General features: G+C 46.1%; 1 protein-coding gene and 1 long non-coding RNA gene across 2 annotated transcripts in view; both read left to right on the forward strand.

The window, feature by feature from the left end:
- Positions 1 to 2,476: 2,476 nt before the first annotated feature.
- BMP7 (bone morphogenetic protein 7) overlaps positions 2,477 to 16,639 on the forward strand; it is a 41,627-nt gene continuing 27,464 nt past the window's right edge. The window contains exon 1 of the mRNA XM_063172606.1: positions 2,477 to 2,990. Within this exon, the coding sequence (XP_063028676.1) occupies positions 2,477 to 2,990 (514 nt within the window). The remainder of the gene's footprint in view (positions 2,991 to 16,639) is intronic.
- LOC134426843 (uncharacterized) lies at positions 3,282 to 4,826 on the forward strand. The gene is made up of 2 exons (XR_010030058.1): positions 3,282 to 3,367; positions 3,889 to 4,826. It is a non-coding gene; the product is annotated as an uncharacterized LOC134426843 (long non-coding RNA).

Below are 16,639 nucleotides of genomic sequence, written 5' to 3' on the forward strand. Positions count from 1 at the left end.
CCATCCTTGCAGACTTTTTCATCTCATATCCATGCCAAAGGCGAGGCTCCTTGTCCTACTGCTGCTTGATGAAAGGCCAACACTCACAGCCCTGGAAAAACAGTCTACAAGGAGCAAAGAAGGCAGAGAAATCAAGTTGTCTGCAGCTGAAAGGGAGAGCAGGGAGATCCCAAATCCTCTGCCTGCCCTTCCTGCACAGCCTGACCCAGACACCCTCTCCTTGCCCCCAGCTGTGCATTCCTGTGGCCTCCCTCCTTCCACCACAACGTGGAGTCAGTCAGAACAAGGAGCTGATCCAGCAGAAAATTATTTCAGCAAAAGCAAGTACACAAATGGTTAAAAAAAAAATATTTTAAAAACAGAATCAGCTTTCTGACCTGTGTGTAAATGTTGGTACCAGCATTGCAGAGGGGTGGGGTTGCACAGCTGAAGGTCCAGGCTGGGGTGGGATGAGAAAACAAAGATCTTTCTCAGGGGGAGCCTGGCTTTAAATCAGTTTAAGTTGATCTAGAAACCACACCCTCGGCCAGGAAGAGATTTAGGCAAATTGCGTGGCGAAGAGCAGGTTAGTGCTGCTCCTCAGGAAGTACAAAAGATGCTGGAGAGTTTGATCTTGGCTGGGCAGCCAGAATTCAGCTGCTGGGCGCTGGTGTTTCCATCCGTGGGGAGCACTGGGAATGCAGCTGCAGGGGGATTTTTGAGCAGCTCCAGTGAGTGCAGCAAATGTTTCTTGTTACCTAAGGTGGATGGAGCTCCACAGCCTCTCTGCCCCCTCCATCCTCCCCGAGCTTGAGCCATTCCTAAACATGTGTTAGGTCTGAGCTGAGGGATTAAGGCCGGTTCCACCTCTATTTCAACAGTGCCATGAGTGAGTCATTTCTATGTGATGCCTCAGTTTCCCTGTTATTAAGAGGTGCACATGCATGCATACAAACACATTATATCATTCATCATGGCTCTCATGCAGTTTTTCACTGGCTACCTGCCATTCACACCAAGATTTGAAACATAAAGAACTTAAAGAAAAGCTGAATATTATTTTCCAGAAGAGTTGCAGGATCTGCTGCTGGATACTACCAGATGTTGCTTGTCTGAAAATATTAACAGAACAATCTATCAAAAAACACCTCCAAAAACACTGACCTGTTTTATATTCCACCCTTCTTCTTTCTCCTTTGCCCAAGGAAATAATGTCAGGATAAACTTAATGTATATATGCATGATTTCTGAGGTTATCTCAGGCTTAGTTTGGTGACCCAAATACACCATCCTGGCTTCCCCTTCTTTCCAAGTAAGATTTGGGAAGCATTAGTTTACATTTGTCATCTGATATTATTATTATTATTATTATTATTATTATTATTATTATTATTATTATTTACTGTTGCAGCAGACATCTACCTGGGCTAATTGGACTGTAACTCCATTACTGTAGATGTTGCACCCACTGAGTTAAGAAAGTCATTGTTTTAAGAAGCTGACAATCTATTTCAAGGCAAAATATCCCAAAATGGCACGTACCAGGAGCAGAAGGATGGGAAGGCAAGGGTGCAGGGTAATGGAATGGCATAAACCACCCATGTGCACAGGTTGATAGTTTCACTTCAAGTAAATGTTCCTGGTTTTACCATTCTTAGAGAATATCTCCCCCCTCGGATTTCTAACGCTTCTCCATTAACTCTCCCCACTGCCAGCTGGAAAAAGTGACCCGGGGCTCTGTGCACAGAGACACACATACGTGTCTATGTAGGTGAATATATAATCATCACGCTTTAAATTATTTAATGGAGTTTGTTGTGTCACGGGCAGGCTCTTCTAATCTGAACTTCTTAAAAAGAAAAGGGTAGGCAGGAAAAAGAAATGCGTACGCGTGCTTGTGAGACAGCCGATGCAGTCGCATCTATAAAGTCTGTGGGAGTTTGGGCCCCTTCCTTATACATAAACCGCCCTCTCTCCTGGGCTGTCTTCTCCTTAATGACGTTCGCGGCAATTTAGGCGCTGGGGACCGGCTCAGCCTCTCGCCGAGCCCGCAGCCTCCACAAACATCCTGAAAAGCAACCTGAGCAGACGTCCTCCCTCCTCGAGGCAGTTCCCGGGATTTTCTCTCCCGAGCGCTTTGGAGCGGGCGGGCGAGCGAGCGAGAGGGAGCGCTTGGGTTTATCCGCCTGCTCCTCCCACCAGAGCCACCCTCCCGCCGCTCCCCGCCGAGCGCGCCGCTCACACGGCTCCGCCGCGGCGTGCGGGACGCGGGCACCGCGCTCCGCTCCCGCCACCGCCGCCGCCGCCGCCGGGGGAAGCGCCTCGGGCCGCCGCCGCCGCCGCCGCCCCGTCCATGGGCCGGTGCCGCTGATCGGCCCCCGCCGCCGCCGCCTCGGGCCATGAGCGGGCTGCGGCGCCTCCGCGGGGGCTGAGCCCGTCCGCCCGCCCGCCCGCCCGTCCGTCCGTCCGTCGGTCCGTCCGTGCGCGCCCCCCGCGCATGCCGGTGGCGGGGCGCGTCCCGCGGCGGGGCAGCCCCGCGCCCCCCGCGCCGCCCCGCAGCCGCCGCCGCCGCGCCGCGATGCCGGTGGCGGGGCGCGGGCAGCCCGCCTCCTGGCTGCTGGTGCTGGGCGCCGCCGCGCCCGCCCTCTGGCTGCGCTGCGTGCTCGCCGACTTCACGGTGGACAACGAGGTGCACTCCAGCTTCATCCACCGGCGGCTGCGCGGCCCCGAGCGCCGCGAGATGCAGCGGGAGATCCTCTCCATCCTCGGCCTGCCGCACCGCCCGCGGCCGCACCTCCACGGCAAGCACAACTCGGCCCCCATGTTCATGCTGGACCTTTACAATGCCATGTCCGTGGAGGAGGGGGCGGCGGGGGCCGCCGCCGAGGACGGCGAGGGCTTCTCTTACCCCTACAAGCCCATCTTCAGCACCCAGGGGCCGCCTCTGGCCAGCCTGCAGGACAGCAACTTCCTCACCGAAGCTGACATGGTCATGAGCTTCGTCAACTTGGGTGAGTGCCGGGCTCGGCGGGGCTGGGTCGGGGGTAACCGGGCAGGGAACCGTGCCGGGGGGAGGCTGGAGAGGGGACCCGGCCACCGACGGGAGGACAGGGACTGGTGGCGCAGGTGGCCCCGGCTGGGAGATGTTTCCCAGCGGGGCAGGTGGGTGACAGCCCACCTGGGCAAGGAAGGGCAGGTAGCGGCCCTCGGCAGGGTGGCTGCTGTGCCAGGCGGTAATTGAGTGGCATCGGCGGGGAAAGAAAGAAAGGGCTCTGACTTCCCCTCGCAGCACCGGACAGCCACGAGCTCTCCGCACACGCCGGCACTCTGAGCTCTTTGTCGTCCGCTCCCTTTGATAGTGGCTGCGCGTCAGAAATGGGATTTGCAGGTAGGAGTTAAACGGGACGATGAGCAGGTCTGCCCCGCATCCCGCACCGCCGAGGAGGACACGAAAGGCAGGCGGAGCACGGCGCGGGTCCCGCACGGCTCCCGCGGGATGCGGTGGCACGGCCGAGACGGCTCCTGCGGCATCCCGGCCCGCGCTCCCTCGGCCGCGGGGGCTGAGCCGCTCGCACATGTTTTCCTAATGGCTTGGGAGGGATTCCGCAGTAAATCCTTATTTACTCCTGCAGCTTTTCCTGTTGACCCCAGTTTATGCCGCTAACTCGCCTCTTTTCGCAAGCACATGTGGATGGGTTTATGCAAACGATACGAGAGTTGGCACGCTTTGTATGCGACTCGCTAGGCCTCCCTAATTGGATGCCACGGCCCAATCTGATTTCTATTTGCTCGCTGTAGATTGCACACCCGTGTGGACTGACTTGGCCGGATTTGAGTAAAACATTGTCAGGGTGCGCATTCTATTTTAAATATATAATTATAGACCTGGCTCGCTCTCTCCGTTTTTAGAGCTCATCATGTGCGGCTCTCAAACCACACACGTACAGATTGGGTGCCTGCGAGTTCAAGGCAGAACCTGAATCGTGTTTCCAAAACAAGATCGGCTCAGACTTTGTCCCAAACAAAGGGAAACGCAAAGTGCAAGAGGAGCACACCTCTGGCACATAACCTGCCAGGAATTACAGACCCCCATCTCCAATAAATCCATTAACACCTTTATGGATGTCACTGTTCTGGACACTTCCACTGTCTGGAACTTCAGAGGCAGCAAAGATTAAATCACCACCTAAACCACCACCTCTCTAATCCTGCACTTTAACTAACTTGAAAAGCTCAGCAGCTGTAAAGGCTCTGTGACACACGTTAATAATTATTAGACACGGTAGCCATCCCGGCACAATTCCTGCATGATAAGGAGCCACGGGACGCTGTGGGAGAGCTTAGTTTGCATGAGCTGCGCCTCCTTATTAACTGCCATAAGCTTCACAGTGGGAAACTCGGAATTACATCTGGCCCGGGGGCTGTGCTCCATGAGGGCTGGTGCTTTCCATTTGGAATTACAGTGTTTGTCTAGTCACTGCTGGATACTTAAGCCGATGAGCAATGATACACTTAAAATCAAATATTTGAGCAGTCAAAAGTACCAATAGCAGTCAAATATTTGACTTTGAAGATAAGGGTGACCTTGCTAACACTGTTCTCCGTGGTTCTTGTGTCCTACACCGAGTGCAAGGAGAGCCCTGAGCAGAGGACAAAAGATGTTCAAATAACAATAGCGAAATTCACTCTTTGCTTTCCATTTCAGTAGAGAGGAAAGAACCTTATGAAACATGTAAGTACATAATGGCAGGGAGTTTAGCTCTGCTCCTCAGGTGTAGTAATTTACTGAATCACCAGTGAAACTGCAGCGCTCCCATCCCACATTGCCGATGCAAGTCTCTTGTCACCTCATGTAAGAGTTATAAGAAAAAGTTAATATTTAGGCCATTGATGGGTTTGAATACAAAGGAATGAAATCAATCCATAAATGTGAAATAAAAGTTACATTTTGGATATGTCTGTGTCTATGTGAGAACTTTGTATGGAGCAGGTTTCACCTGGATGAGCCATAACGCCCAATAATCAACATCCTGATGCAGTTTGGTGACTGCAGTGGATTTATTCATTCATTTCAACCCACCAGGGTTTGTTGTCAGCTTAGAAATGCAAGAGTGTTCTCCATGCAAAATCCTAAATGATTATTTTATTTAATTGCTGTCAGCATGGTCAGGGAGCAGTAAGAGCACAAGCACAAGCAAAGCCCAGCAGTTTTAAGGACAGGTGGAATTACGACCAGCAAGGCACATTTTGGAGGTTTATCTGTGCTGTTTTGTTCCCTTGTCAACAGAGCATGCCAGGACGAGTTTAAAAAGGACACAGATCTATAAGAGCTTTCTTCATCGCTCTGCACACCTTTCATCCCATTATAGTCATTGCTCTTTCATCTTTATAGGACAAAGGCAGGCTTGTTTATGGAGGTTTTAATGAATTAGAGCAGCCACTCACTCCGTATATAATCAAACACAACACCTGCTTTGAGACATACAGTTTTCTATGACATCCAGGGAAAATTAGAAGATCAGTTGTAGAACTGAATTTTTGTGGAGACTTTCTACAATGATCCCTTTTAAAGCAGAGCTGAATTCCTAAATGCAGACTGTAGTAAACTGTGTCCTACTTTTGTAAGAGATACTCTGTGAGCATTGCATTTCACAGGTAGGCTTTTATTACTATAGCAGAGCCATCACAATGAGGAAGTGTCACAGCATAATAAAGTTTCATTTTAGCATGGAGGAAGTAAAAGCGAGCAGAGAAATAATACTTTGAAATTTCAGTCAATAAAAAACGGTAATTCCAGGCTTCCAAATGCTAATCTACATAAGCACTTTTTTTGCCTTATTCATATTCCTCATCCATCTAGTTGTACAACTTTAGAGGGAATAATACTTTTTAAAAAACTACATTGCAGGATTTACTGGGCTTCATAGTAAAAACCCCAACAGCAAACCCCACACACATTGATTTCTATGGAGATACTGTGTATATTTAATGCAGAAAATTTATGCTGGGTATTGGTAGGGAGGAACCAGAATACAGGTGCTCCGTTTTAGGGAGCTTTGTACTAAGCACAGTTTTACTTACTGTAAAATCCTGACAACTAATTAGATTTAGATTTATAACCAGTTAATTTACAGGCTACATTTTGTCTTAGCTTACACCTGTGCTAAGATGGATGGGGAATGGAGTTGTGTCAAGAATGAAGTTATTTGTAAATTAAAAGAGAATTTAGCCACAGTGGTCTGACTAAGTTAGCCAGTTAATTACTGACTAATTTTGTAAAATTTATTACTATAATTTTAACATTTAGAATTTAATTTCAGATCCTGTCCAATACAGTTTACAAACTGATCCATTTTAGGAACTGAAAAAACGCAAAGGATTTTCTGCACAAGTTTAATTTCAGTTTATAAACAGCAGCTGAGGAGTAAACATCCTCTAGATGACTTAGGCCTTCCCTTCTAAAAATAATTGCGTTGCCCTTATGCTGGTAAACTTGCCTTGGTAAACAGACTTGCTTAGAATATTTTTAAAAGAGTCGGCACAAGTGATACGCAATTTGTTAATTTGTCTCGTGGTTGATTATAAAATGAACAACGTTGTTTAATCCTGGCAAAAAAGAAGTTGGGGGGGGGGGAATTAGTCATTCTTGGAAGGAGCACTTGAAAGTGGCTTTTGTTAATATAAATCAAGAAGCTGAAGAGCCCCCAAGTTTCCTTTTATTTCATACCATCTGGCTGTCCTTTTTGTTGACAAGTGTTTGGCATAGAGAACCATCTCTTTGCCCTTTAATAACAGGCTTTAACACTGTAGGGTATTAGAAAAAGATTCTATAACAGTTAAAAAATTTCCTTCGGGGAATACTTTATAAAGTGAGCACGGGCTGCAGGCATTTGCAGCTGTAACCTGGCTTGTGTTAAAATTTGGAAGGGGCTGCCTTGCATTCCAGCTCACTACAGGCCTTCATTGGTGTACAGCCAAAGGTTAATATAGATGTCACACAGTTTTTCTTTGGAGAGCCTCAGATATAAGAGTACGAGTACAGCTGTGTTTTTAGTAACCCTTTCATAATCACTTCTTTTAAACCTCATTTTCCTGCTTGTATAAATCAAAGATTTTCAAGGATATTTGACCTGGATTTGAACTTATTTGATCTTCACATATTTCCCACTTGAAACAAAGCAGATTAAAAGTTAGCCCTGGATGCCTGGTCCCCATCACATGGTTTGTCCATACATTAGGCCAAGCGCTTTGGTTTTTTTTCCTTCTCTTCCACCTCACGCTGTTAAAAGCTCTCAAGCCTGAACAGGTACATCCCATAATTGTTTTGGGCAGTGTGGATATGTGCAGCCCTTGGTGGTGTAACACTGGCTTAAGGCAGAAAGCTTGCAGCCAAGTCAGGGTATGAAGGAGCATGCAGCAAGTGACCAAGCAGGTATTCTCTGAATGTGCAGACCTATCCAGAGAAAACTTAATTAATTTTCTAATTTCCAGGGGTAAAACAGCAGAGCAGGACGGGAACCATTTACCTCTGCCATGGGGGTATGCTGGCAGAACAGAAAGGAGCCGCCAAGGACAGATGTCCTTACGCAAGGAGAAAGGAGCTGGAAATTGTCCCCATCCGCTGGCACACAGCAGATTTATCCCAGAGCAGGGTCTGTGCTCTGTTCCCACACAGGCTGCCCTGGGGGGGCGAATCCCCCTCTGTGAGCTGCAGTTTAGAAGCCAAAACACAGCAGCTCTGAAAGGGCTTTGAAGGAGACGAGCCTTGATGGCCAGGCCCTGTGATGCCGGTAACAGGAGCTGGGCACCAGTGGAGCGTGCAGGACCTGCTCCCAGTGCCCCCAGTGCCCCCAGTGCCCCCAGTTGTGCCATGCCTGCGTCTCTGTGTGTGTCCCAGCTCTCCCCCTGCAAAGGAGCTTTAATGGCCTCTGGACAGGCAGCACAAAACCAGGCACTGCGCTCCCTGGAAATCAGCCTGAAACACATTTTCGGGTCGGCGGGGAGAGACGTGTGAGGGAAGGTTACACAAGTGGTTGGAAACATTAATTAAAAAAGAGATTATAACTATTAAAGCCCAGTCAGAGCCGTTGACAGGCTCCTTTTAAATAGGACACTGTGATGTTTTAGTTTAATACTTTCTGGCAGTGTCACTGGGGTTAAGGCTAATACTGGGATGTGTGGATCCTGTCATGTTATTGTCAGGAGGAATGCAGGGATTAGGTTGGAGAGTGGCGGTGGGTGAGTGCTGCAGCTGTGTACACTTATTATAAAAGATTTAAGTCCCACTGGTAAAATCAATATATTAAATTGCAAGAGCCCCTGTTTTTAATTAGTTTAAATCAAATATACAGTTAGTGCCATTAGGGCTGCTATCCTTGAACCAAGTGAGGAAATGCTATTTATGTGGAAACTGTTAATTTGTAGTTAAAATGATAACACATTTAGTTTTATGCCTCTAAATTATCCTAACTGGATGAATACCAGTGAGAAGTTGCAATGATGGATGAAGTCATCTGAGCAAGAACACAAGTAAGCAAATTTTGATAGCATGCCAGATAAGGAGACTACCTGTTGATATACAGCATTAAGAGACCATGATATTTTAAACCTTTCCAGTCCTCCTCTCTAGGGCCTACATCAAAGTACTTTTATGAATTTACTACATATATATATATAAAAATATATACCATTACTATATATAAATAAAATATGCTATTTTATATATGTATATTTCTTCTCTTAATGGAAGAAACTTCTAAAGAAATGACAGAGCTGTTTAAGTTAGTTTCAGGATGAAGATTTTCCTTTTCAACTCTTTGAAATAAACGAGACTACACACAAGGACTAATCACATGGATAAAGTTCTGCACATGCTTAAGGTTGGAAAAATGGAAACCCAAGAGAAAATTCTTGGCTAGGTCTTCATTGGTGTAAATTGTCAAATTTCTACTGAAGCTGGCCCTGTGGTCTCATTTATACAACTCTACGTCCAAAGTAATTCCCATAAACTCCCTCTTGATTTACACGAGCAGCACTGAGAGCAGAATTGGGCCAAAGAAGTGCCCCTGTGTTGGAACAATGAGCATGCAGTAGTTTCTGCTTGAGCTTCACAGAGTTTCCTCTCCTAATCTTGAAATTGTTTCTGAGGGAAGTTTCCTTTGCTGCAAACAGTCAAAACATGAACCAGCTCCTATTAGTCACTGCTTATCATTATTATTAGCCCGATCCATGTTGTTGAACTACAGCTGAATTCCCATCCTTGCAACAAACAGAATTTAGCAAATAATGTTTGACAAAAATGTGAAACTGATATTTCTTAATACAAGACATATTTCATATGGAGAAACTTCAGTGCTGAAAGATTCCTGGTATCAAAATATCTGAATCATAGTACAAATAAACAGCGCCTTGTAAAGGCTGCGGGGCCAAATTCCGTGCTGGAGTAATTCCACTGAAGTTAGTGGAATTGTGCCAGGAGATAAACTGCCATCTAGATTTTTTTGGTGTTGAGGATTTTGTCAGTAAAAATCTTTGCTGCAGAAAAGGTTGCAGGTAGCAAAGATCACACTGGTTCTGATTCAAAAAGCCCTTTTGGAAATCTTTGTTTCATTGATGAGGACCACAAAGCTTGCTGAGCCCGCCCCCCGTATTTGGGTGTATGTTCTACAATTCCATTATTTATACATAAATATACCTGATTTACAGCAGGTAACAGAGAGGCCATGGTGGGTGTAATCCCCACCACACTGTGCCTTACACCTTTTAAAAACATTTGTGCCATCTACATCTGAGAGTCAGTGAAAATCCAGACTGAGTGGATTGAATTAATGGCAACTTTGAGACTACAAGTTTTAGTGTAATTGCTTTATTGTTTGGGAACCAAGATGCTTACAGTCCAGTTCCTGTGCAAACATGTTTAACGTGTGTTAATGTGTTTCAAAACCAGACCCTCTCCGCAGAATTCTGCTTTTCATTAATTGACATCAGTAGCATGGTACAGTATTTCAAAGCACTGGCCAAATATAAACTGTGTTTCTAATTTCCTTACTTTCCTGTGTTTGGAATGCCAATGTTAATTTGTTCCCATGGAAGAGTGAGAGCTGCCAACCACAGTTTTATATAAATGGCTTTACAGTGCAGGGCTGCCAACATTAAATGATACTTAGGAATTTTCATGACATTTTGTATTTAATGCTGTGTGTGTGTGAGAGAGAAATTGAGGGAGATGTATGGCATGTTGAACAGCACAAGCTCTGATGATCAAGGCAAATGTTTGAAGAAATTTATCCTTTGAGGAGCTGTTACTCAATGTTTCTTCTTATTTAGGATTTTTTAATAACCTGTCAGATACTACACAGCATATTCCTTATGCCTAGAAAAAAGCTGTTTTCAGGGAACTTTGTTGCTAACGATCCAAACAATTCCCCCCCCACACCCCCCAATAATTTTAGTTATTTATTAATAGATGAGCAGATGGACTTTAGTTTATGTTGTTCCTCTGATCATTCTGAACTGGATTGTAAGAATGTGATATTACTCAACGTGAGAAAATGCAAAAGCAGAAAAAGCTGCCGCTGCTAAGGAAGAGGGGAATTAACTGATTTTAGTTTAACTGCCAACAGGTAATTTTTCTTTAGCAGAATAGTAGCAGCTAGATAAAATCATTTGCCCCTCTTAAAGAAAAAATCAAGCATTATCATAGCTTCTTTAGTGGTATGTCTGCCTTTGTACATAAACCAAATGTGAAGCTCCCTTTAAACAAAGTTTATTTTAAACTGATAATGGTAAAAACAAAGTCTGTTTATGTATTTCTCCCTTAATTCCTGGAAGATATTCAAAATACAAATTGTTCACGTTTCAGTAGATTCCCCTTAATGAGTGCTATGGTTTATCTCTCCATTTCCCCAGTTTATTGGAACAGGTGCAGTGTCTGCCATCTGTGCCAGCCCCGTGCTATACCAACAAACAAAGTGTTGTTTTGGTTCACTGGATTTAAAAGTCTCCTGAGAGTAAAGAAATGAAAGAGAAAGAATTTAGAAAGTGCCTAGTGAAGGAAAGGCACTTCAAGTAATGTGCTTTGTCACTCAAGTCTTCCCGTAAATTACCTTAAACTATTTCTAAACTGTTTGAAAAATATTATCTGCAGAGGATTAGGTTTCTGTTGCATCTCAGAGGTTCCACACTATTCTTATCATCCTTATCCTACCACAGTAGCTTCCAAGTTAGAGTATTTTGTTGTCAGGTTGAATTAAATTGTACAGGAGTAAAAAACTCCTTTTTTCCTTCTCTTAAAGTGGAAGAACTGTGAATTTTCTTTTTTTTTTTTTCCCCCCAGTGTTTCTGCTTCCACCTCATTTAAGAGATACTGCAAATAGCCATCCAAGTTTAAACAAGATTATGTTGTAATTAGACAGACAAACTCATAATTATTTAAGGGCTAAACCAACAACAACAACCCTTTCAGGTTCATTTTGACAGTGTTTATCCAGTGTATCTGGAAAGGCTTACAATTAAAGTGCCTGAAGGGTGGGGATGAGATTTTTCAGCATGCAGTCAGTGCTATCGGGTCCACCTGGCCTGGGAAACTATGCAGGCTTTGTAGTGGAGAAAATCCCTTAACTTAGATCTTCATGGCAAGCTCTTAAAAGCTACCTTCCTTTAAAAAAACCAACAAAAAACAAGGAAAAGGAGGGCAGAGGGAAGGCAGCTTCCCCCTAAGCAATAATTAAAGCGAGCAGGAGCTCCCTCAGTGCTGGGGGAGCAGCAGATGAGCTGATAACCACACAGAGCATCACCCTGCAAGGTTTGCTGTGCTGGATGGATAACCACACAGAGCATCACCCTGCAAGGTTCTCCCTGCTGGATAATCACACAGAGCATCACCCTGCAAGGTTTGCTGTGCTGGATAACCACACAGAGCATCACCCTGCAAGGTTCTCCCTGCTGGATAACCACACAGAGCATCCCCCTGCAAGGTTCTCCCTGCTGGATAACCACACAGAGCATCACCCTGCAAGGTTTGCCCTGCTGCACACAGGAGCTTTCCAAAGGAGCACTGAGTTTGCTGTGCTTCTGCAGCAGGCTCCCCATGCTGGGCTGAATCAGAGCTCCTCACAGCCCCACTGATGTCACCCCAGCATCCTCACAGCCCCACCGATGTCACGCAGCCCCACTGATGTCACCCCAGCTCCTCACAGCCCCACTGATGTCACCCCAGCCTCAGTGATGTCACCACAGCCCCACTGATGTCACCTGAGGTCCTTCACAGCCCCACTGATGTCACCCCAGCCTGCTCAGGCCCACTGATGTCACCCCAGCTCCTCAGAGCCCCACTGGTGTCACCTCAGCCTCAGTGATGTTACCCCAGCCCCATTGATGTCACCACAGCCCCACTGATGTCACCACAGCCCTGCACAGCCCCACACAGCCCCACTGATGTCACCATAGCCCACTGATGTCACCTAAGTTCTTCAGAGCCCCACTGATGTCATCCAGGCCCACTAATGTCATACAGCCCCACTGATGTCACCCCAGCCCCAGTGATGTCACCCCAGCATCCTCCCTCAGCTGCAGCAGCCTGGCCCCAGGCCACCCTGGCAGTGAAGTCGCCAGCCCTGGCACCCTCTGAGGAGCTGGCACTGTGTGCTGTGCCCAGCCTGGGGCTGCAATTCACCCTGAGCCCTGGCCCTGGGGCCCCTGGGCCAATCCTGCCCCTGGCCCCTGCCTTGCCTTGGCACTGGGGGGGCTCCATCGGCTTTGCCAATTGTTCTTCCCACAGCTCAGCGGCTGTAAAACTTTTTAAAAGAGAGCAGAAGAGCTCTGGGAGAGGTACTAAAAAATGCTCACAAAATAATGCAGTGTTGGAGGTTGGGAGTTTTAATTCTGATGGAGAGGAGGGTTTCCTCCTGGGCGAGCACTGGGGATGGGGCTGGGTGGGTTTCCCTTGTCAGTGCCTGGAACACCCAGTGCCTGTACCCTGGTCCCTTTGGCACCACCAGGGAAAGCAAATTCAGCATTTAAACACAAAATTAAAAATTACTGTAATTTAGAAATTCTGAATTCCGGTGCTTACATTTGCTCTTTTGTATCCATATTTTAACAATTTTATTTCCATAAGACAATTGTCTGTAATGCCATGAATGATAACCAGTCATCACTAAGAGGAATCCATTCCTAATTGTATTTGTTCTACCCACAAGCTGCTCTTCCCTTGGTTCTCAAGGTTAATACTTACTGCTTTTTCCATCACTAAAAATATTCTGAACAATTTAATCTTGCTATTTTTATTTGTTTATTACTCTGCAGTCATTATAACCCCACAGGGACTTTTTAGATGTTAATAAAGAGCACTGCACATCACTTTTCCTGAGGCTTGTGTGGCACTATAAACATTATGCTGAGTTTAAGTTCCCCTTTCTGACCAAATCCTTAAAAAATCCAGCATTTGCTAAGAGAATGGAGGGGATTTTTTTCTTTTCTTTTTAACAAAAAGAAATAAAGGCAGGGGGGAAGAAGTAACTTTAGCCTCAATCTGCTAGCTACATAAAACAGTAAATGTTCAGCTGAGGCAGGGAAAAACCAGAACTGCTAGAGACTGCTTGTTTCCTTTTGGAGGAAACAATAAATGTGCCCACTTGTATTTTAACAACATTACTACTGGGCCCCCTAATTACACGAATATACTTGTAATAAACTGCAGGAGAGAAGAACTGAAAAAGATCTGTGATGAATAATTCTTTTTCCTCAGCTCAAAAAGAAACTTTTGGGTAACTACTCTTAAATCTTGGCCCAAATCAGGAGATGAAGATATTTCAGCACTATGTGATGAATCATTTGTCTCCTGAGACAGATGAAAAGGAGAAGCAAATCAGACATGTGGTGTAAAACTTCTCTCATTGGTGTGGACACAACTTTGACCTCTGAGTACAATAGTTCCTGCAATCCATGGCATGCAGTGTAATGAAATTACCAGAATATTAGAAAATAGGAAATCCCTGACATTTCTGCTGCGTTAAAGCCTGACACAGGGAATACAGAAACACACAAAAGAACCCAGAACGAGGCAGGGACTCATCCAAGCAAACCCCAAATATTTCTCCAGCAAACAGAAAACTGTCATTTTGCTCATTAGTCCACAGCTGTGAGATGAGAGGTGCTTCACTGAAAATCCTGCAGAGGAGGGAGGTGAACGCAAACCAGTGTGTGTGACAGACTGAGAGCGAGGTGAATCTACGCCAGTGTGTGTGACACACTGAGAGGGATGTGAATGCAAACCAGTGTGTGACACCCTGAGAATCTCCTCCCTGGGCTGGAGCTGCGAACCGAGCAGCGAGCAGAGCCTGGCAGGGATCTGGAAAAGGGATGAGCTGGAAAAGGGATGCTCTGTGCTCCTGCTCCTTCAGAGATGCTCTCACAAACTCCCACACTCACTCCTGTGCTGTTTTTGCAGTTGCACACCACAGGACTGAGCTGTGCTCCCTCCATTCATGCCAGACCCATGCAGGACACCAGGGTGTATTTCAACAGCTGATCTTTTACCCCAGAGCTGCAGTTGCAAAATTGTGCTTGAAGACACACAAAAACCAAAACAAAGCAGCAAATGCTGTTGTTAGGGGCTGACTCAGGAGGCCTGCGTGGCCCAGCCCTGGTGAGAGGCTCAGTGTCAGGAATCCAGCGGGGCTGTGGTATGCAGGGCTAGGTGCTGCTGATGTCACTGATGGGCTTATCTTGTACCAAAAGAAAATTCCTCTTGTATAAAAGGGATCGTGGGTGGGAATTAAACTGCAAATAAATCTCTGCCTCACCCTCAGATGCCGTTATGCCTGGGGCATGGGCCACCAACGTTTGGGGTGTGAAGAGGACAGACACGTGCCCGTGCCCTACACGTGAATATTTCATGTTTGTTTTCCTGAGGACATTCCTGAAATAGCAGTTTAACCTTGCCATCGCTCTGAGACACTAACATTTTACATCTGCAAACAGGAGTACATGTGGATGTCTGCAGCCCCCAGGTCCTCAATACTCATAGCTCTCAGGGCTGTGTAGAGTTAATAAAGAACAAACAGCTGCCTGCCTATTTCTCAATAAAATAAATGTGTTGCACAGCAAATGTTCCTAGAAAGCAAAAGCTGTGAGTCCCATCCCAGGGTGAAGGACGTGTGGTGCTGGCAGGGAGGGTCATGCCAGGCAGTGACTCCTCTCCAGGTCCCCTGTCCCAATCCCAGTGCCCCACCTGAGCTCGCCTCTCTTGGCAGCACAGAGCAAACATGATGATCTCAAAGAAAAATGTGAACTAGGTCATCAAGTCACACTTGCATGAGGAAGGGCACTCCACAGCCTCTCTGTAAGCAGCAACTGAAGTTTCTAAGGGTTATTTTCCAAAACATCCCCTCCAAACACTTCATTTCTGTCTAATAATTATAAACTGTGTTAATACCACTGGACCTCCCACATGCAGAACACCTGAGAAAGAGGCAATGGCTGCAGCAGATTTGGTGCAAGGAGAGCAGGGATCTGGCAGGGATTCCCCTCTGGGGCAGCAGGACCTTTCCCCTCCGCAGTTTGCTGTCCCCTAATCTCCCAGCTCTGCTGCCCGGAGCTGCAGATGTTTGTCAGAGCACAGACAAGCTCCAAAGGCCCAGCTGGTCGTGGGGCACAGCTCAGTGTGTACATTCCAAGCTGAGGTTTTGCTGATCACAATCAAAGGCTGAGATCCTTATCTGATGGCCTGTGCCTGATATCTGCTGCTTATTTTGTAATATCCCACAAACTGCTCTCTCAACAGCACCAGAACCTGGGATTTCAGCTGAGAAATCCAGCAAGCTGCATGGCTTCAAACCTGGGAAACTGGTTTTTAATTATTTTCCTTTTATCCCAGCAAACCACAAGAAAGGCTGGATTCCCTGCAAATCCTGCTGTGCTCCTCCCAGGGAGCCTGTGCAGGTGTAGGCCCACACTCCTGCAGCGTTTGGGGGGATGCTGGAGCTGTTGTGGCAATACAATATTAAAGGAGGATTAATTAGATTTGTGCCATTTATTTGGGCAGCTGTTCAGTAGATGAAAGGAAGTCTAATGCAAATTAAATGAATAAGCCTGAAGAGGCCAATGTCCAGTCACAGCTCCACTCGTGTCCCTCAGCACAGCTGGGGCAGAAATGGGCACATTCCTTTGGCAAAAATGAGGCATTTGAAGATTCCATCAGCTGAGCTTTCCCTTTCAAGTGTTGCCAGTAGATGCACAACATATACATGTGCTTTTAAAAGACTTTTATTTTGAACTCAAGATGTGAATCTATGGCATTAAGAAAAGCAGAACAATCCTTTATTTAGCTGCACCTGCACCTTAATGCCTAATGAGTTTAGTCTGATGGAATCCAGACCTCAGGAAGGATTATAAATTCTCATTTGATTTCATTTACTTCTAAAATACCTTAAACCAGCTGTACCAGCCCAGAATCCAGCCCTTCTTTCTCTATCAGTTTTCCAAGTGTTGAATCTTTGCTGTCTTAAGTAACTTTATGCTATATAATGATACTGCAATATTAAAAAAACAGAGAGCAGCTTGAAAAAAAATCATGCAGTAGAAGATAATTAACATATAAGCTTAAAAGCATCAGATTATGAGCACAAGTTTCATAAAGTTCTTTTGGCCCTGGAGGGAA

Source organism: Melospiza melodia, chromosome 19 (genome assembly GCF_035770615.1).
Source record: "Melospiza melodia melodia isolate bMelMel2 chromosome 19, bMelMel2.pri, whole genome shotgun sequence".
Classification (NCBI taxonomy): Eukaryota; Metazoa; Chordata; class Aves; order Passeriformes; family Passerellidae; genus Melospiza; species Melospiza melodia.